Genomic DNA, 20,640 nt, shown 5'->3' with positions numbered 1-20,640 from the left:
AGAAAACCCCACACGGGCACGGCGGGGCCTTCCTCAAGGCAAGGGTGAGGAATGGGTCCTAATAGGGTCACACCCAGCTGACAATTCCCTGCTGTGAGGTGCGGAGCAGAGTGGATCCCCCCACTTCGTGTGAGAGCACTGGTCACACTGCCCACCAACCTAACCGAGCCTTGCCACTCCCCACCCCGGTCCTGGCCCAGGCGGTGTCCCCACTGAGGGGGTCCACAACTGGCCAGGGTGACACATCCCCAGCAGCGGGAACGCAAAGCAGCGGCACCTCCTCGTCTGCAGGGGCCTGGGGCTCTTTTTTGAGCTGTCCTCGGACTCATGAGGCCCATCAGAGTGGTGGCCCCACGGGCACAGCGACAGACTCCTCTTCGCCTGGCCCTAGCGGTTCCCACCACCGCGCCCTCCGAGGGACCGTGTCACAGGGAGCCCACGTGGGCCCGAGGCTGCTCTCCTGGGGCCAGGACGTGTCCAAGGCTCCGGCCAAGCCTTCCTCCCCCGCTCTCCGGAGGGTCGCACCCCTCGCAGGCCCTGGTGTCCACGGGGGGCAGCGCACTGCGAGGGACTGACACTGACGAGGCAGAGCTGGGCCGGGGCGGGCCGGCTTCCAGGTGTGGGTGTGGGTCCCTGGGAACCGCCCGGCGAGAGCGCGGTGGGCCGCAGGGTCCCCGGAGGGCGAAGAGGTCCACGGGACCAGTGGGGCAGAGCGGGGCTGTGCTGGCTGAGCAGGAGAAGCGGGTGGCCGAGCTCCCTTGTTGCTTAGGGGAGGAGGTGGGGAGAGGCTGGGCTTCCCCCGTCCTTGCAGCACCCTGGTTACCTGGGAGCACTACCCTGAGCCTCCGCTTCCTCTCTCTGGGTCATGCGTGTGATCCCATGAGCTGAAGATTGTCCACACCAGACACAAAGCGGAGCGCTCATCTGGGCCCCCGGGGACTGCCCCGCAGTGGGGGGCCACTGCCATTTCTTTGGCCCTGAGGATCACAGGCCACGGGCGATGCCCACCATCCTGGAGTCGGGCAGTCGAGCACATACAAAGTCTCTGGTTTCCAGAGACCCAGAGAACTCTGGGGAGGGACCTCGGAGAGGTCCTTGTGCCCCCACTAAGCTGAGGCTGGATTGCACCAGGTGGGGTGTCCGGCTCACAAGATGTGACCTGCCCTGCCTTCTCACAGGAGGACATGTCAGCTCAAGAAAAAGCCTGAGAAATGTGCCCAGAGTCACACAGCCAGTGGGCACTTGAACTGGGGCTGGAACCTGACTCTGAGGAAGGCTCGACTCCAGGCCTCCCCTTCAGAAAGGGTCCAGGCGATCAGAACGCAGGCCACGGGAGCTCATCGACAAATATTTATTAAGCAGCCCTCGTGGGCCCGGCGCCATTCTACACGCAGGCTACAGCAGTAAGCAAGGCCCCGCTCGCAGGGACCTCACACCCGGAACAAAGATCCAAATCAGTAAGGTTATCTGCTTCTGGAAGCAGTAGGAAGATGAGGAAAGTGGCGGGTGGCTGGGGAGAATGCTGTGTTAGCTAACATGGTCAGGGAAGGCCCCTCTGGGCAGGTGTCATCCTGGCTGAGGCCAGAATGCAGAAAAAGAGGCATGGGACGATTTCGGGGAGAGGCTTCTGGCAGAGGTAACAGCAAGTGCAAAGTCCAGAGACTAGAATGAGGTTGGTGTCTTAAAGGACAATGAGAAAATTATAGCTAGAGCACAGTGAGGAAATGGGGGGAGTGAATGGAGATGCAGCCAGAGGGAGAGGCACTTTGGGGCTTTATTTTAGGGAAGCCACTGGAAGGTTTGAAGAAGGGGAATGGTGTGATCTATTTGTGGTTAAGAGATCCCTTTGGCAACTGTGGGGGGATGGACAAGGATGGACATAGGGGCCAGAGAGACCAGGAGACACAGAGAGAGGCTCCCGCCCAACTGGTGAGAGGCTGGGTCCCAGAGCAGGGCAAGGAGGCCCAGCCAAGTTCAGGATCCAAGATGAACCAGACTGGCTAGTGGCCACCCTGTGCACGTGAGGGAAGGAGAGGAACCCAGGATGGCCCCCAGGTTTGGGGACATTCATAACATTTTTTGGCCTTGGAGGGGCTTGACTGGGATGTCAAGTGTGAGGTCAGATGCATCGGGAGAGATGTGACCCGACAGCTGAAGGATGAAGGGTGAGTTGGGGGTGGACGTTCAGAAGGAGAGGGAGTGGGTGTGGAAGAGACTGGTGTTTCCGTGGCATTTACATCCTGGGAAGAAAACAGACAAGGAACAGGAGCTACGGCCTGAGTTGTGTGGCCACTGACATGTCAAGGACCCAGCTGAGAGGGCAGAGTGGCCAGTGAGCTGGGGAGAACTCTTGGCCTGTGAGGTGTTTCCAGAGGAAGGGGTGGTCGGCAGGGTCCCTGGGTGGTAAGAGGGAGAGTAAGATGAACACAGGGAACAACCTGTTGTGGCAAGAGTGGGCATCGGTGACTAGGAAAGAGCCATTTCCAGGGCGTTCCAGAACAAAGGCCAAGCAGAGTGCAGGGAGGGGAGGATCTGCAGTGAAGACATGAGAAGTGAGGACACCGGATTTTGCTGAGCTTGGGGACCAAAGGGGTCAGGAAAACAGGAAACAGGCCTGCACAAGCACAAGCAGAGCCAAACACACACCGTCATAAAAAGGAACAGAGGATTGAACAGACATTGGCTCACGCACGAGTTCAGACACACACGGGGACCGACCAACTGTCCTGTGACACAGGCATCCCTTCAGTCACAGGGGCCGATTAGTTCTGTCAAATGCAGTCACGTCCTGGCAGGAGGTTGTACTAGGCAGGTGGACCCAGACTTCCTGGAGTCACCCCCTCTCTGTGACAGGGAGCCGTAGGTAGGGACGAGGACTGGACACGGGGAAAGAGGCTCGGTGCCAAAAGGCAGACTTTAGCAGTATGTCCTGGGAGAGGAGCCCCACTAGCTGGGCTGTGGCTAGGACTGAGACAAACGGCTGAAAGTAAGGGGTGGCCTTGTTCCTGCAGTTCCTGAAATGTTCTATTTTCAGCACCTGCCCCACCCTACAATCAGGAAGGAAAGGAGGGAGCAGCCCGAGGTGTGGGAAAGGTGTCTTCCGTGCAAGGGCCGGGCTGGCCTCTCCCACCGTGGGTATCCGGGTCCCCCGGGGAGGACGGTGCTGGGCAGCAAGGCCAATCTGGGAGCGCCCAGGATAGCAGAGATGCTAGAGGGAGCCCTGGCCACCTCCCCCACCTCCTGAAGTGACCGGGGTCTCACGGAGCCAGATTGCCGCCCCCAATCCAACAGCCATGGTCCTCCTGCCTCCTAAGGTTTGTTGGGATGGCCTGGCCTTCTGGGGGTCGCGGATCAGGGGCTCCTCGGGCTCTCAGGAAAGTGATCCTATATTCCACACCCCGCATCTTAGAGCAGCCCAGACCTCCGTGCCCTTCTGGCCACCAGTCCCCAGGAGGTGAGGCCTGGCCGACCAGCTGTGGCCCTGTGGACCACGGCCTGGGAGCTGAGTCAATATTTGTTGACTGACTGACTGACTGAGTGCTTTTGAGGCCCAGCCCACAGGCGGCGGAGTGGGGTGTGTCCACGGCGGAGCAGGGGTCGAATTACAGAGCAGGGCGGGCTGGGGGACAGCAGGCACTGCCCACTGGCCCAGGAAGAGAGCACCTGGCAGCAGGTAGGCCTGGCAGTGAGGGGGCCCAGGGTCGGGGCGGGGGGGGGGGGGGGGGGGCTGCCTGTCTGGGGTGTCCCGCGGGGTCATCTGAACGTGGGACGCAGCGAGTGGACACACGCTGGGAGAGGAAGGGCCGGCGCCCCCGGCGACCGATGGGGAGAAGGTGGCAGATCCTGTACGGGTGGAGGCTCCGTGGGCCAGGGTGGGAGCACCTGGGGGCCAGGCCCGGCACCCCCTGCCCCCACTCCCGCGGGCGGCGCCCCTCCCCGCTTCCTGCGGTTCAGGCGGAGTGACCTCAGGGTCCCGCCTGCCACAGGTCCCTCAGGAGGAGGAAGTGACCTCCGGGCCCCAGAAGAAGGGGGCCCCCTCGGGAGAGGAGGAGCCCAGGAAAGGAGAGGGCATCTGGAGAAGGAAGGGAGCACCTGGCAGTGAGGAGGGCCCAGGCGAGAGAAGGGGAGGCCAGGGGAGCCAGGGGGCACTGGGGAAGGGAAGGGGTGCTGCAGGGAGGTTGGGGAGAGGGGCCTCTGGAACAGTGTAGGGAGCGCTGGGGGCCGGGAGGGCAGAGGAAGGGGGCTGGGGAGGGGGGATACCTGGGGGAAGGAGTGCCCAGTGGGGACAGAGGGGGCCCAGGAAAGGAGGGAGCATGGGGGAGGGGGAGGGGAATTTGTCAGAGAAGGAACTGGGTGTCAGGGAGAGAAGGGGGTCCTGGGCTGTAGGGAGTGAGCCCCCAGGAAGAGGAAGGGGCTTCCAGAAGGAGGGGGGAGGGGCTCTAGGCGGGAGGGCTTGGCAGTTTAGAGGGGGCCCTCTGGGAAGGGAAGCCCTCCCCGCCCCTGCCCCCCTCCACCCCAAGGGAGAAGGAGACTGCCTCGGGGAGAGAGAGAGGTGCTCCGGGATCCCTGTGAGAATCCCTCTCCAGCCCCAGAACCCAGCTTACGTGGGGGTGAGAGACTCAGGCCCCCAGAGCCCACAAGGTAAGCTGGACCTGGATTCGAGGCACCCTTCCCGCCTGCTGCAGGTGATGCTGACCCTGCCCAGTCCCGGTCTTCTGGTCTCCAGTTTGACTCTCCTGTCCCCCACGGGTCACTGGTGACCACAGTGCGGTGGCCAGCCAGGCTTCCTGTCACTCTGTCACATGACTGCAGCCCATAGTTTATACCTCTGGCCACTACCCACCTGTGCCCTGCTTGCTGTCCCTGGACAATGCTTCTGTCCATCACCACTGAATGTCACTGTGCCTGTCGCCCAGTGTCATCACCTTTCCACGATCACCATGGCTGTCCATCACCCGCATCACTGTCACACAGCGTGGCAGGTACTGCAACAGCAGTTCTGGGCTCAGAGCCATGGTGGCCCCGCCGTCCCTCCACCCTCCCTGGGTAGGTATGGATAGTTGCCACTGAGTACCTGCGGGCTATGGGGCAGCTGGGAGCTGGCAGGAAGTGAGAGGACAGGCCTCTGCCCCCGGAGGCCTCTACTCCTCTGCTCCAGCCGGAGCCCCCGCAGGGCCCTGCTCTACCCGGCCGCTCCAGGCAGCTCCCTGCCATGCTCACCACTCCAAGCTTCCAGAAGCCACCTCTCTTTGAGAGGGCCTGGAATTCCATAGGGACCTCCGAGCTCCCCGGGGCCTGAGCCCGCCCTCAGGGGCCCTGGACAAAGGCACGCAGGTGACTCTTTGTAAGTCACAGTAAGCCCCTGATTCTACAAGTCCCTAACTCCCCCTACCTCCTCTGCCCCGGTCATGCAGGGTCAGCAGAGCCTCAGGGGTTCCTACCGCTGCTAAGACGGGGCTGGACTGGGGTGGGGAGGGGAGAGGAACCGACACCATAGGTCACTAGGAAAGAGAAATTCAGAGAGTGGTGATTCTGGATCTGGGGCCCCGCAGCAGCAAGAAGCAAACTCTGCAGCTGGCGGGATTTAGGTTAGATGAAGAAAGAACTTCCACAGATGAAGGAATGACCAGACCTCCCACAGAGGTTTCTGAAGCACTGCTATGGGGAAGCCTGGGGGAGTCAAGAGTTGTCTGCTGATGTAACGAGATCGAGAGCCCCTTCCTCCCCAGATACCTCTCAGTCCATGCTGCTCTCCCAGGTACACCCAGAACCATAGTACTGAGTGAAGGGGGAAGCCAAGTCACTGTTTGCAGAGCCTGTGTCTGTTCACAGGTCTGTTTGCATTAAGAGTTCAGCTCTGTTTCAGAATTTAAGAGCGCCTCTGCTGGATTTACCAGGCCTCTCAGGTTAGCTAAGCCTGTTGCTTGCTACAGACTCCATCACAGTCTCCAGAGATGATCCTTGTGTGCAGTCTGTCCTGAGTTTGCAGAAACTTCTTTTTGTCTGTTTCTCTCCTGAGCCTGGGTCTAGAGGCTCTTTTCAGGGTCTTTTTTCAGAATGTGTCTTTTTTTCTTCTTAAGATTGTATTTATTTGAGAGAAGGGGGAGAGGCACAAGCAGACTCCCTGCTGAGCAGGGGCACCTGACGTGGGGCTCCATCCCAGGACCCTGAGATCATGACCTGAGCCAAAGGCAGACACTTAACCGACTGAGTCTCCCAGTACCTGTATTTTTAAACAGTGTGTCCCCACTCCTCTATGTATAAGATTCACTTTTATGGCAGAAGCTGCCCTGCACGTAGAACGTATCCCTGTCTACGGAGCTTGTCTGGTGTCCTTGTCTGGGATACCTCTTCCTGCCGAAAGACACTGCTCCTGTTTGCAAAGCTTTGTTTACAGTACCTGTCCCTATCAGCAGACCCTATTTCCTCTGCAGTAAGTGTCTCTGTCCATAGACTATGCCCCTGTTTGCAGAGTCTTTTCCTATTTCAGAGTCTGATTCTGTCTGCAGAATCTGAGCCCTATTTGTACAATCTATGACATCTTTTTAGGGCTTTTAACTGCTTGCACAACCTATTTGAATTTCCCTGAATGGAAACGATATCTGCCTGCAGGATCTAGTCCTGTGAAGAGTTATCACTGTCAGAGGACGCTGTGTCTGTCTGGGAGCAGCTATGTCTCTCTGCATAGCACATCCCCGTTTGCAGAGCCTCTGCCTGTCCACACACTCCGTTCCTAATTCTATGTATAACTGTTAGCAGAACCTTCCCCTATTTACAGAGTATCCGTTTCCAGAATTCATCTTTTTCTATCAACTCTGTCCCTGTTTGCAGAACCTGGGCTGTCTATAGAACCCAGTCCTGTTTCAAGATCCAGGACCCGTGTGCTTGAACACAAAGCTGATTTCCCTGCCAGCTCATTTCAGCAAACCCTGCCTGCTCTGAAGAGGCTGTCATTGTTTCAGAACCTGTCTGTTTGCAGGGCATGTGTGGGCTTACAAAGTGCAAAGTCTCTGACTGTAGAGCCTCTGTCTGCAGAGCCTCTGTCTTTTTTCAGAGTCTGGGTCTCTTGGCAGAATTGATGGGTGTTTGCCCAGCTTTTCCCATCTCTTTGTATGTAGGATTTGAGTCTGTTTTCCAAGGCTGTTCCTGGATGCAGCGTCTGCTTGCTTAAAGAACCTGCCTCGTCTGTTTGCAGAGCCTATCCTTTCTATGTACCTGTCCATATCTACAGTCTGTCCCTTATGCAAAGAGTCCCTATCTTAAGGGTTTGTCCTCACCCAAATTTACAGAGCCTTTCCCAGTCTGTGTAGCTCCTCCATATCTGCCAAGCCTGTGGCTGTTTGAGTCTTTTTTTGTGTTCATGGCCTTTGCTTGTTTCCCTGGCCTGTCTGAATTTCCCTGGATAGAGTCTGTGTCTCTTTTTGCAGGCTGTCCCGATACACACAGTTGATCCTTGACCACAGAATTCATTTTTGTCAGGAGAACCTGTGACTGTTGCAGCTCTTTCTTCAGTCTGAGGAAGCCGTCCCTGTTTGCAGAGCCTTGCTTATATGTAGAGCCTTTTTCTATCCACAGAATCTATCACTCTCTGCCTGTGTGGTCTCTCTTTGCATAGCCTGTCCCCTAACTGGAAGACCTAGGCCTGTTTGCAGCTTTGAATCCTGTAGACAAAATCTACAGGATTTAGTCTCATTTCAAGAGCCTGTTTGCTGAGCCTATCCCTGGCTGCAGAATCTGTTCTGTTACTAGCAGAACTCTTGCCTGTCTGCACAACCTGTCATTGTTCCCCATGGCTGTCCCTAGCTGCAGATCTTGTCTGTCTACATACCTGTTTCTAACTCCCTGTTTGCAGAGGTCCCTGTGTTCAAAACTCATCCCTGCCCACAGAGCTTGGCTCTCTTTCAAGAGCATAACCACAGACAACAAACCAGGTCCCTGCTTGCAAAGCCTCTGTGCCAGTGTCTGCAGTACCTGTCCTGGTTTGCTAGCATTTGGGTATTTATAGAGCCCTTCTGATGAAAGGCGTGTTCTATGATGTTGGTGCTTTGGAGAGCTGCAGGTGGGGAGAGTTCCTGCTTGGAGCACAGAGCACAGGTAGCCAGGGCCTGAGAATGAGAACTCCAGCTTTTGTCATTCCCGCCTGTCCTAGGATGGACATCAACAAAGGCCTCCCAGCCATTGCGAGCCACAGGGACCTCCACGTATGGATCATTGAGGTGAGGGGCACCACCAGACAGCAGAGATGGTGACACAGCAGTCTCTGAGGCTAGGGCTCCCCCCACCACCTGCCAACTCAGAGCTCCCTCCTCCACCCCACCCCAGAGGGTCATGGCTGAGTTGTCCTGCTGAGTTGTCAATAGGTGTCCCATTCTCCCAGAACCAGAGGATGGTGCCAGTACCTGAAAGGGCCTATGGGAACTTCTTTGAGGAACACTGCTACATCGTCCTCCATGTGAGCATTTGGGGAGTCTGTCTGAGGGGTGGCTTGGCCCCGCTGGGGAGTCTGATCATGCAGATGAGGCTCTTGCTTCGGGAAGAGGCAGGCTGGCTGCCCTAGAGTCCATCCCATGAGGGGGCTGCCGCCTTTGAGGCTTCTTCGGCCTTCCCTTCCCATTCTGAACCTCCTAGGGGTGGAGGCACCTGCCCAGTCCCCTGAAGGCGGTCAGAGCATCCAGGATCTGGGTCCACTCCACCCCTGGGTCTTCTGCAAGCCATCCCCCACTCCCCCCCCCCCCCCCCCCCCCCGCAAACACCTGTGCTTTAGGTTCCCCGGAGCCTGAAGGCCACTCAGGGGGCATCCAGCGACCTGCACTACTGGGTGGGGAAGGAGGCGGACGCGGCGGCGCAGGGCTCGGCGGGCGCCTTCGTGCAGCACCTGCTGGAGGCGCTGGGCGGGGCCGCCGTGCAGCACCGGGAGGCGCAGGGCCACGAGTCCCACTGTTTCCGCAGCTACTTCCGCCCGGGCGTCCTGTAAGTGCTGGGCGGTGGCGGCGAGGCCTGGCGGATGCCCTGCTCCCTGCTGGGGGTCGGGCTGGGGGAGACGCCTTGCCTGAGTTACAAACGGGTCTCAGCGACCCTTTCAGAGTGTGAATGTGGGACGCCTGGGAGGCGCCGCGGTTGAGCGTCTGCCCTGGGCCCAGGGTGTGATCCCGGGGTTCCCGGTCGGTCCCGCCTCGGCTCCCGCGGGCAGCCTGCTTCTCCTCCGCCTGTGTCGCTGCCTCTCTCTCTGGGTCTCATGAAAAAATAAATACAATCTTTAAAAAAAAATAGTGTATAAATTCAGTGATTTCTCATATAGTCACAGACTTGTGCAAACATCACCCCAAAAAGAAGCCCCATACCCTTCACAACACTCCCTGTTTCCCCCCACCCAACACTTTCGTCCCTCACGCTGTATAGACTTGCCTATTCTGGACATTTTTATAAATGGAATTATACAACACGTGATGTGGGAACCCGCTTTGTGTATGCATTAATCACTTCCAGAATATTTGAATTGCTAACCCTTAGGGGCTGTTATGGATATTTGTATACATGTTTTGGGTTGTTTTTTTTCCAGTTTTATTGATATCATTGACATACATCACTGTACAGTTTGAGGTATACAGCATGATGGTTTGACTTACAAGTATTTTTTTTTAATTTTTAAAAGATTTTATTTATTCACGAGAGACACACAGAGAGAGAGGCAGAGACACAAGCAGAGGGAGAAGCAGGCTCCCCGAAAGGAGCCTGATGCGGGACTCGATCCCCAGACTCCGGGATCACACACCCTGGGCCAAAGGCAGATGCTCAACTGCTGAGCCACCCAGGCGTCCCTTGACTTACAACTATTATGACGTGATCACCACCCTAAGTTTAGTTAACATCCATGTTGTCTACAAGCTTTGTGTGGACAGGGTTTTCACTTCTCTCGGGGATATACCCAGGAGTGGATACCAATGTTGTTTTGAGTTTGCCTCTATGTTACTGTGCCTAGTAAAAATATGTCTTTGGCTGTAAATTGCTTCAAATCTGTATTAAATTAATAATTGCAATAGATTAGGTTAAACCATAGGAAAATGCCAATATTTGATCATTTCTGTTTTGTACAGTTAAGCCTCACACATGCATATGGTATACAGATGGACGTGTTTATATGAGCACAGGCAGAAAACAAACCAGTCCTATGGGATGGGCCGGTAGGTGGGCACACCAACATGCAAATGTGTCCATGGGCACACATGTATGCTGTTGCCCAAATTCCACTCATTCAGGTCTATCCTTCCGTGGACAGATACCCGTATGCCCCCACTTGTACACAGGTACATGTGTACACATGTGCTCACAACTGTGCTCACTCCTGCACGTAGCAACATGCAGTCTTACAGGAGACCCCATTCCCTCCTCAGCTACAGGAAAGGTGGCCTGGACTCTGCCCTCAAGCATGTGGAGACCAACATGTACAACATCCAGCGACTGCTGCACATCCAAGGGAGGAAGCACGTATCAGCCACTGAGGTGAGGGCTGCCGGGATGCCGCTTCATCCTTGGGCTCAGGTCAGGATGTGCGATGTGTGTAGGGCAGTATAGGGAAGTGTGGAGGGTGGAGGCAGGGCAGGGGGAGGAGACCATGGGCTGTCAGCCTTCCCAGATGACCCACTGGTCCCCCCGCCAAGCCCACCCTAGTCTGTAGAGTGCCCATTACTTCCATCTGTCAGGCAAGTAATGGGATCTTTTTAGAACAAGACACATTGCTGCCATTTGGGAGGGATTTGGTATCGTGAACATTCAGATGTGTGATGTCTGTGATGTCAGTGGTGACACCTGACTTGTGCATGTTACTGTCTATATGGTATACGGCAGCCCTGTGACACCCCCACACAGGCTCACTCACTGTCCCCACAGATTCAGTGACCCTATCTCCCTGGACCTGCAGGGAAAACACACAGTGCAAGGTTTTGCCTGCATAGTATCATTAGAGTCCCTCTTTTTACTCCCCAGAGTGTCTCTGTTTGGATGAGAACTATCCTCATCCACAGGTAGCACACTGCCCCCACTCAGGCATATATACATTGTCACCCGTGAGCTCACACACTTGTTCACATTTGATGTGTCCCTGTAGATATACACATGCGCATGTACACACATATCTACACATGTGGATAAATGGATATGCACACCCCAGTTGTATACACATGTACAACTACCTTTGTGCAGCTACCAACATGCATTAAGTGTCATAATCACGTACACCCTGTGAAATGCAGCATTACCTAAAGTTACACGTGCCTAGAGATGCACACAGCTACGCCCACAGAGGGACCTTCAAGGTCTCACATGGTCACACAGAGGCATGCCTGTGCTCCACAATACTGGTCACACATATACGCAGTTGCTCACAGCTTCGTGCACACAAGTGGATGCTGCTCATGTGGGTGGAAATAGGCTGTGGTACCCCTCTGCCTCGGTGCTGGTGGTATGACAGCCTGTTTCCTGTGCCATCCCTCCTGGCTCTGGCAGGTGGAGCTCTCTTGGAACAGCTTTAATAAGAGTGACATCTTCCTGCTGGACCTGGGCAAGATCATGATCCAGTGGAATGGGCCCGAGACCAGCATTTCTGAGAAGGCGAGGGTCAGTGTCTACCCTGAGAGGTAAGGGATGCAGGGCTCAGGGAGAAGGGGGATCCTCCAGATGCCCATGCTCCAGCCACCCCAAGAGGTGGGCTTGGTTCTCCACTACAATCTGAGAAGCTCCTACTTTGTGCCAGCTGAGTCCAGACCCTGCACTGGTGGTATCCTTGAATGCCAGGATACGGTAACACCTCCCCGACTCCAGCTTCTGGGAGCTGAGTTGTGACAGGAGGGATCTAGGACTATCTGAGCAGTAGGGGGGTGAGGAGCCTGCTGGGAGAGCCCTGATGGCCAGGTCCTGTCTTACAGGGACTGGCCCTGACCTGCAGCCTCCAGGACAGGGAGCGTGGTGGTCGCGCACAGATTGGTGTGGTGGATGACGAGGTCAAAGCCACTGACCTCATGAGGATCATGGAAGCTGTGCTGGGCTGCAGAGTGGGCAACCTGCCTGCCTCCATGCCCAACAAGAGTATTAACCAGCTGCAGAAGGCCAGTGTCCGCCTCTACCAGTGAGAAGACCCTGGGAATGGGCAGGGTGGGTGGAATAGCCTGGGTCTGCATGTCTATCATTATTTCAATAACAATGTCTCTAGAAAGCTCTCCAGGAAAGGCCCATGCTTTCTGGACCAAGCCACGTGGGGCTTTGGGCCCAGTCTGTAGTCTTGCATGACTGCCCTTCTGAGAAACCCACTGTACAGATAGGACAACTAAGGCACTGGAGGGTTACCTAAGGGAGCTACCCGAGGCTCCACAGCAAGGCTGCAGTGAAGTCAAGACTTCAACTCAGGGCCCCAGGCCCCATGCCTTCTGCCTCAGGGAGGTGGGGCGGGGAGGCTAAAGGAGGCTGGACTGGAGCAGGGCCCACGGAGGCTGGGCTGCCTCCATCTGGATGCCTGTCCCCAGTGTCTGTGAGAAGGAGGAGGACTTGGTGATCCAGGAGTTGGCCACCTGCCCACTAACCCAAGACCTACTGCGAGAGGAGGTGAGGTGGCCTGCCCCAGCCACCTCATCCATCCCCACCCACCCACAACCCCACCCCAGCCTGCACCACCTCCTGACCTGTCCCTCTCTTGCTCCCAGGACTACTACATCCTGGATCAGGGCGGTTCCAAGATCTATGTGTGGCAGGGACGCATGTCTGGCCTCCAAGAGAAAAAGGCCGCCTTCAGCCGGGCCCTGGTGAAGCTGTTGGGCCCTGGCTCAAGGGGGCTGCCTGGGGGTGGAAGGGGGAGCTCTGCCCTGGGGTGTGAGGGAAGAAATGGCAGTACCATTCTAAGCTAGGAGCCATCCACGTTCCTGGGGTCTTTAAGGGGAGGTGACCTTGGGCCAGGAGGAGGATACATCCTGCCCTGGGAGCCCTAAGAGACAAAGTCTGGAGCCTAGAGACAAAGCGCCCCCCTACCCCCGCCCCCGTCTTAAGAGGGAGACACAGCTCTGCCCAGGGGTCTGAGGGGAAACATAGGGGCATGCAGCCTGCCCTGGGACCTTGATAGGAGTTGGGGGAGCGGGTGACCAGTTAGCACCCCAAAATCATGTGAAAGGCCCCCTTTGCAGGCCGAGAAGCCTACTGCACTGGGCGCCCCCTCCTTTTCGAGGGAGACAGGGCTCTGCCTGAGGTTTGGGGGTGTTGTCATGGCCCGCCCTTCCCGAGGTGCAGATTGAGGGGACCTTGCCCGTTCTCAGGGACCTCAGAGAAGTAGGTAGCGAAGGAGCCAACTTCTTAAGCGGGTCATGAGCTCGGTTAATGAATGCTGCTCCGGGCTGGGCCGAGCCGCAGGGCCCTGGGGGTGGAGCGGCGAATGGGGCCCCCGGGCTGCACGCCTGACAGAGCCCCCGCCCCAGGCCTTCATCCAGGCCAAGGGCTACCCGACCTACACAAACGTGGAGGTGGTGAACGACGGCGCCGAGTCGGCCGCGTTCAAACAGCTCTTCCGGGCCTGGTCTGCGAAGAAGCCAGAGAACAGGAACCTCCACGGGATGAGTGAGTCGGAGGCAGGGGCCTGGGGGGCGGGGCCTGCAGGGTGGGGCGGGGCCTGCGGGGCGGGGCGGGGCTGGGGCGGGGGCGGGGCCGGAGCGGAGCGGGGCCTGCGGGGCGGGACAGGGCTGGCGCGGGGCGGGGCCGGGGGCGGGGCGGGGCCGGGGGCGGGACGGGGCCGACGCGGAGCGAGGGCGGGGGCGGGGCCGGAGCGGAGCGGGGCCCGCGGGGGGCGGGGCCTGCGGGGCGGGGCCGGCGGGGGGCGGGGCCTGCGGGGGACGGGGCCGGAGCGGAGCGAGGCCTGCGGGGCGGGACGGGGCTGGCGCGGGGCGGGGCCGGGGGCGGGGCGGGGCCGGCGCGGAGCGAGGCCTGCGGGGCGGGGCGGGGCGGGGGCGGGGTGGGGGGGCGGGGCCGGAGCGGAGCGGGGCCCGTGGGGGCGGGGCCCGTGGGGCGGGGCCTGCGGGGGCGGGGCCTGCGGGGCGGGGCGGCACCCAGAGCCTCGGTGGGATGAGAGCGGGCGGGGCGGCACCCAGAACCTCTGCCGCAGGGAAGAATGCGCGGGACGAGGCCCGAGTAGTTGTGGGGATACGCGCGCCGCAAACGCGGGGCCGGGTCTGGGGGTTGGAGTGGGACGGACAAGGAGCTGCACCCAGGAAGCGCCTCAGGGTCGGGCGCGCCGCCAGAGGCCCTTCTCGAGTGATGGGCTGGGCGAGGTTAGCGGGGGTGAGGACGCCAGTGATACCCTACGGCCTCCCTTAGGTGAATTGATTCGGGGAAGGCTGGATGTGGGTGAGCTGCACAGTCAGCCTGAGCTAGCGGCCCAGCTCAGGATGGTGGACGACGCCTCCGGGCAGGTGGAGGTAAGGGGCATTAACTTAGCTGGGAGGAGATAGGCACACAGGGGTGGGCTTTGCCCTCAGGTGACCCGCATGGCCACTAAAGTGCCCCACGTACACACAATTGCACGTCACACAGGGACACCAGGGGCATGTGTACTTGGATTCGGGTTGCTCTGGTCCAGGAGACATCTTCCCCAGAGAGAGCTGTCAGGCTCTGTGTGGGCACAGGATGCCCAGGCATTGTTTCCTGCCATTGTCAGGTGGGTGTTACACCCACTTTACAGGTGGGAAAAGTTGAAGCTTGGAAGGTCTCACCACCTGGGATTTGATGAGGATCTGCCTGGCTTCAGAGCCGAGGCGCTCTCCCCACAGGAACAGAAAATCACACTATTTAGTGTAAGGAAGTATTTTCCTTTAAACCTTTGAACAAACTTTGTCTTTTTAAGTGACACGTGAGAAAAGAGAATTTTCCCAAGAGCCCCAAGGCCTTGTGTCTGCCCAGCTTTCTCTGCCCTGGCCTGAACAGCAAGCAGCTGTGCCAGGACCTGCCCGCCCCTAACCTGCCTGTGGCCCAGCAGAGCCTTTGCCTGCACAGATGAGTCCTGCCCCTAGGCTGAGGAGAGCTCTCTGGTTGGGCACAAGCTGGGCGGGCTGGTTCAAATGGAGGAGCCACCTGTGCCCACTGGTCCCCTGTTCCCCAGGTATGGTGCATCCAGGACTTATGCAGACAACCCATGGACCCCAAGCATCACGGACAATTGTATGCAGGCAACTGCTACCTTGTCCTCTATACATACCAAAAGATGGGCCGCGTCCAGTATATTCTGTACCTGTGGCAGGTATGCTGGCCTGAGGGGGTGGTAGGCACCTTCAGGCCCCAGAGCTGAGGATCTGAGAGTGGGATCTAAGAGCTGCCCCAGGCCCTTACCACCCCCACCTGCAGGGCCACCAGGCCACCACAAGTGAGATCAAAGCCCTGAACTGCAACGCGGAGGAGCTGGACCTCATGTACCATGGAGCTCTGGTGCGGGAGCATGTTACCATGGGCAGCGAGCCCCCGCACTTCCTCGCCATCCTCCAGGGCCAGCTGGTGGTCTTCCAGGTAGGGCCCACCTTGGTGCTGTTCCCGCAGACTCCCCAGCTCCTTCCTGTGCCCGTAGCCCTTATGTAAGGGCTAGGCTTCTCTTCAGCCCCAACACCTAGCCTACCCACCCCCTGATCTCCTGGTGCTGTCAGACACCCAGGAGCTCCAAGGGTGACCCCCACCTGAGTTTCTTCACTTGCTCCCCAGAGTCAGCCACAAAACAGAAGCACAGGTAAAGAAGTTGAATTGGAAGGGAGTGGGACCTTGCCTGGGGTCTCCATTTCCTGTCTTCAAGGCCTAGAGGAACCATAACCTGACTCCTTGGAGATGGGGGAGGGATTCATTTAGAAAGGGCCTGGTTCCCTATCCTAGGCTGACGAGGTCTTCACACTCCATACTCAGAAGGTCTCGAAGAGGGTGGTGGCTTTAAGCAAGAGTCTTCTGGGCCCCAGGGCAGTTTGTCCATCACTGGGACAGGTAGGTAGCTCCCAGCCTCATCCTGAGGCCCAGCCCTCTTGTAGGGGCGCATGGGGCACAACAGGAAGGAGCTGCCAGCATCTGCCATGAGGCTCTTCCACGTGCAAGGCACTGACATCTACAACACCAAGACCATGGAGGTGCCGGCCCGTGCCTCAGCTCTCAACTCCAATGACGTCTTCTTGCTGGTCACAGCTAGCATCTGTTACCTCTGGTTTGGAAAGGTACCTCTTACACTGACCACTTGACTTATGCCGCAGGCAGGGATGGCTCTGCTCCACAGGGGAGGCAGACTTCATGTCCAGCCTCAGATAGGCCAGGAGCAGAGCAGGGGAAAGGCCATAGTGTTCCCTGTGGAGCCTGGTGTGGGGGGAGGGAGTTGAAACTGGCAGGCAGTTCTGGGACTCTACTGGTCAGAGTCAGGCCAGGCCCAGGTTGCCTCCTCTCTTTCCTGCCTCGAGCAAGGAGCATGACCCTTACCGAGTCTCTTGGGAAAAAGAGGAGGCCTAGTCGTTTTCTCTTCTCTTCAACATAAACCACAAATGATCCCTGAGCCTGGGGTCCCCATCCCATTCTCTGGACCAGGAGAAGGTCCCAGTCCTGGGAATGGGGAAGGGGAGATTGCTTGCTCATGTGTGCCTTGCCATCAGCCTAGGCCTCCTGTGTCTCAGGCCCAGTCCCCAAGAGTCCCTGGGGGTGGAGGTGAAGACCCCTCCCCATTCAGGGCCTCACCCAGCTTTGTCCGCCAGGGCTGCAGTGGTGACCAGCGGGAGATGGCGCGGACAGTGGTCACTGCCATGTCTGGGGAGACCAAGGAAACGGTGCTGGAGGGTCAGGAGCCTCCCTGCTTCTGGGAGGCCCTGGGGGGCCGGGCTCCCTACCCCAGCAATAAGAGGTAACAAGGTTGGGAGAAGGGTGTTATCCTTACACAGAGGAGGAAACTGAGACCCACAGAGGGTGGGTGACTACCTCAGGGTCATACAGAAAGCTGGAAAGGCCACCCTAGAACTGAGGTCTCTTGGCTCCCCATTCCAGGGGTTCCCAGAAGAGTGGGCCCACCCTTCACTCTGCAGTCCTGGGTAACTGGGAAGATGCCAGGACCAGCGGAGTTGTGGCGCCCTCTTCTGGCCAAACATGCTCCCTACATTGGCCAGTCCTGGACCTTCCCAGTGGCAGAGGGCAAGAAGGCAAAGCCCCATTATCACATTCCCCGCCACAGTCCCCAGGCGTCATGGTGCTGAGTGTGTGTGTGCGTGTGTGTGTGTAACATGACGTGTCAATAAACAGCATGTGTGGAGTGTGTTAAAGGACAGGGTGTGGATCAGAAGGCCTTCAAGGGAGGAGGCTGCTGAGTCAGAGCCACTGTGAGTGTCTGTGGGGCTGGGTTATGCACTGTACTCCCTGCAAGTCCCCTGAGCATCCAGCCAGGACCAGGGGCTCCTCCCTCCTGTGGTGGCCAGGGCCCCAGCTTAATACCCCTCCTCAAGACCCCCCACCCCCGGCCCAGTCCCAATAAGACTGCCATCCTCTTCCCAGGGCCCATTCATAGGGGAATTCCCAGGGCAGCATGTGTCACAGCTGGCTATGGCTAGACAGGTCACATAACATGCTTTCCCACTGGCAGGTGGGGACACTGGGGCCCAGAGAGGAGCCAGGCTCCTCTGGAGTAAATTATGGGATAGGTGGAGCTCAGAGGAGGGTCCAGGCCTCCCGCTCCAGAAGCCGTTTCCCATCCTGGGGGCAGGGGCCCTGTGCTCAGGGCTAGCTCAGTCCAGGCTGATGAGGGGCACAGTTCTCTCTGCAGCCCTCACAGCCTGGCTGCCCACACTGGCCAGGCTTCCCGAGGATGTCTCCAGCTTCCAGCCACGACTGTTTGAGTGCTCCAGCCAGATGGGCCAGCTGGTCCTCACAGAAGTTGTGTTCTTTAGCCAAGAGGACCTGGACAAGTATGACATCATGTTACTGGACACTTGGCAGGAGGTGAGGCGGCCACCCCCACCACAGCTGGGGCTGAGTGTGCAGAACTGTGGGTTCCTAGCCATGCCAGGTCACGGGTGAGCCTGTGTGATTGTGTGTGACACAGTAACACCGTGAGTGACGGTGCACTTTATGACCGCGGACACCTCTGTGTCACGGTGAAGCTGCAGGGGACTGGCTGTGTCTGGGGCTGCAGTGCAATTGTGAGCCATCCTGTAGTTGTGTCTGTGTACCTTATAGCAGGGTGATTCCAGGTGACTACGTGCCTGTGGCTACTGTGGCAGTGATAGTGGCTGCAGATTGAATGACCATGCGAGTGTATGTGATTCCTTTGTGTGACTGTGTAGCGAGTGACTGTGTGTCTACGTCAGTGCCAGTGACACCGTGTGAATGTGGTGATGAGGCTTGTGTGTTCCCATCTCAGGACAAAAGCAAAGCCCTTATGGCAGCCCACATGACCTGGTGGCCTCGACTCTCTGCCCCCCTCCACTTGCTCTGGTATAGCCACGGTGGCCTCCTTGATGTCACCTTCTCAGTAAGGCTCTCCCTGATTCTAATGTAAAATTATAGTCATCCCCACCCTCCTTCAAGTCGTCTTTCCCTGCCTTATTTTTCTCCATCTAATATAGCACATATTTTACTTATTGTCTTTCTTCCCCAATAAAATGAAAACTCTATAAAGAGCAGGCAGGGATTTTTACCCGTTTTGTTTTTTCATTGTTGAATCTCCAGTGCCTAGAACAGCGTCTGGCACACAATAGGTGCTCAATAAATACTTGTGGAGTGAATGTATACATGCATACCTGTGACCTTCCAGCACGTCTGTGGGTGTGTGTGTATGGCGGCCAGCCTGCTGGGTGGGCCTGGTTGGCTGGGATGTCTGGGGGCCATGAGACCATTTAATGGATAGGGGTGGGAAGGAAGTGGTCAGCTCTGGGCAGCCCCTGCACTCGCCCAAGGCCAGGCCCCCTCTGTGGCCCAGATCTTCCTGTGGCTTGGAGAAGCTGCCAGTGGGTGGAAGGAGGCGGTGACCTGGGGCCAGGAGTACCTGAAGACCCACCCGGCAGGGAGGAGCCTTGCCACGCCAATCGTGGTGATCAAGCAGGGCCATGAGCCTCCTACCTTCACTGGATGGTTCTTCACTTGGGACCCCTACAAGTGGACTGTGAGTGAGGCCTCAACTCCCAGCCCCATCCTACTTCAGGGAGAGGGGCCCGCCCTGAGCCAACTGGAAGGAGGTATTGCCCTGTCTGGGGACCTCCGGTGTGGGTAGAGCAGACCTGGTCTTGTCTGCAGGCCCCCTCCTGGGGGCCTCCACCACCCTCCATCACCCGGTGGTGCCCTCCATCCTGCCCCTGCCCTGATTCTTGCCCTCAGAACAACCAATCCTATGAGGAGGTGGTGGATGGTGGCCTGGGAGCAAAACCTGCCATATTTGAGCTCACAGCAGTGAGTATTGGGTTCCCCAGGCTCCTGCTGGGTTCTAGGCTTGGTCAGTATGATCCAGAAGGGAAGAATGGGCAAGGCAGGAGCCAGGCCCTGGTGGGGGGCAGGGTTTGCAGTGGGGGAAGGGGGCCAGTGGGCTCAGTGTGGCCTCCCTCTGGGAACTTCTCCCCACATCTCCCCAGCCTGAGTCCCCTCTCCGGGCAGGAACTCAACAACTTCCAGCTGTCTAGAGTGCCAAGCCATGGCAGGGCAGGCCCCTTGTCCCCACGGACCCTCAAGGGCTCCCAGGACGGCTCAGGAAATGAGCTGCAGCTTGACTCCAAGGGCGGTGGCACCAGCACCAGCAGCTACCACAGCAGCCCCAAACCCACCATCAAGGGGAGCCTGCCCCGTGAGCAGCTAATGCACCAAGCTGCTGAGGACCTGCCAGAGGGCGTGGACCCAGCCCACAAGGAGGTGGGTGCCTGAGGCCCTGCCACTCACTGCCCCAACACTGATGCATCATCTAAAACTGAGCTGGAGGCCCTTGGGGCACTGCCCACAGATGGTGGGCAATGGGCAGGCTACCTGGGAGATATGAGTTCCAGATGGGATAACAGGCAGAGAGATGTGGGAGAGGAGAGCCGTTAGCCCTGGGATAACACCACTGGGTGGATGGGCTAGGATTCTGGGATCAGTTGACAACTCTTCCCCTGTACCCTCTCCCCACCAGTTCTATCTCTCTGACTCTGACTTCCAAGATATCTTTGGGAAATCCAAGGAAGAATTCTACAGCATGGCCAAGTGGAGGCAGCAGCAGGAGAAAAAGCAGCTTGGCTTTTTCTGATCCCAGGCCCTGCCCCTGCTGGTGCTACCCACATGGCCGGGACCTCTAAGGGTACCTTCTCAACACATACCTGAGCCCCGGGGAGACCCTGCTGGCACTCCCTAGTCGGAGACTCCCGGATCACCCCCTCCACCCCGGTCAATAAAAGCTGGTAGCCCTCACAAGGTGTGATGTGTGAACTTTCAAGTCTGGATCACTCTGTTGGGTTGGTCCACCTCTGGGAAGAAGGGGCCTCTGGGATTGATGGGGATGGTCTGTGACATTCCAGAGGACTGAGCTCTCTTCACTGTCTTCCACGGAGGGGTTTGTTCTTGCTGGTCCTTCCTGCCCAAGGGGACAGACCACCCTCGTACTCACAGTGTGAGTGTGGGGGAGGTGGAGAGAGAGGTGCTGGGGCTCCAGCG

At 58.0% G+C, this 20,640-nt stretch overlaps 1 protein-coding gene across 17 annotated transcripts; it reads left to right on the top strand.

Moving 5' to 3' along the window:
• The first annotated feature begins 3,159 nt into the window (after positions 1 to 3,159).
• VILL (villin like) lies at positions 3,160 to 20,400 on the top strand. Of its 17 annotated transcripts, none has more exons than XM_072793351.1 (20): positions 3,160 to 3,314; positions 8,150 to 8,216; positions 8,378 to 8,452; positions 8,765 to 8,970; positions 10,392 to 10,500; positions 11,503 to 11,613; positions 11,922 to 12,121; positions 12,516 to 12,594; positions 12,693 to 12,791; positions 13,455 to 13,593; positions 14,347 to 14,447; positions 15,128 to 15,265; positions 15,370 to 15,528; positions 16,032 to 16,211; positions 16,737 to 16,882; positions 17,823 to 17,967; positions 18,947 to 19,129; positions 19,342 to 19,413; positions 19,615 to 19,866; positions 20,123 to 20,400. In XM_072793351.1, the coding sequence occupies exons 2-20, from the start codon at positions 8,151 to 8,153 to the stop codon at positions 20,234 to 20,236; spliced, it is 2,574 nt and encodes an 857-aa protein (XP_072649452.1). In that variant the 5' UTR covers positions 3,160 to 3,314; position 8,150; the 3' UTR covers positions 20,237 to 20,400. The 17 variants fall into 17 exon arrangements, with proteins under 17 accessions (XP_072649452.1, XP_072649459.1, XP_072649450.1 ...); XM_072793349.1 differs by lacking the exon at positions 3,160 to 3,314 and adding an exon at positions 3,590 to 3,673; XM_072793350.1 differs by lacking the exon at positions 3,160 to 3,314 and adding an exon at positions 4,371 to 4,641.
• The last annotated feature ends 240 nt before the right edge of the window (positions 20,401 to 20,640 follow it).

Source organism: Canis lupus, chromosome 22 (assembly GCF_048164855.1).
Source record: "Canis lupus baileyi chromosome 22, mCanLup2.hap1, whole genome shotgun sequence".
NCBI classification, from domain to species: Eukaryota; Metazoa; Chordata; class Mammalia; order Carnivora; family Canidae; genus Canis; species Canis lupus.
This window is presented reverse-complemented; position numbering and strand designations above follow the sequence as displayed.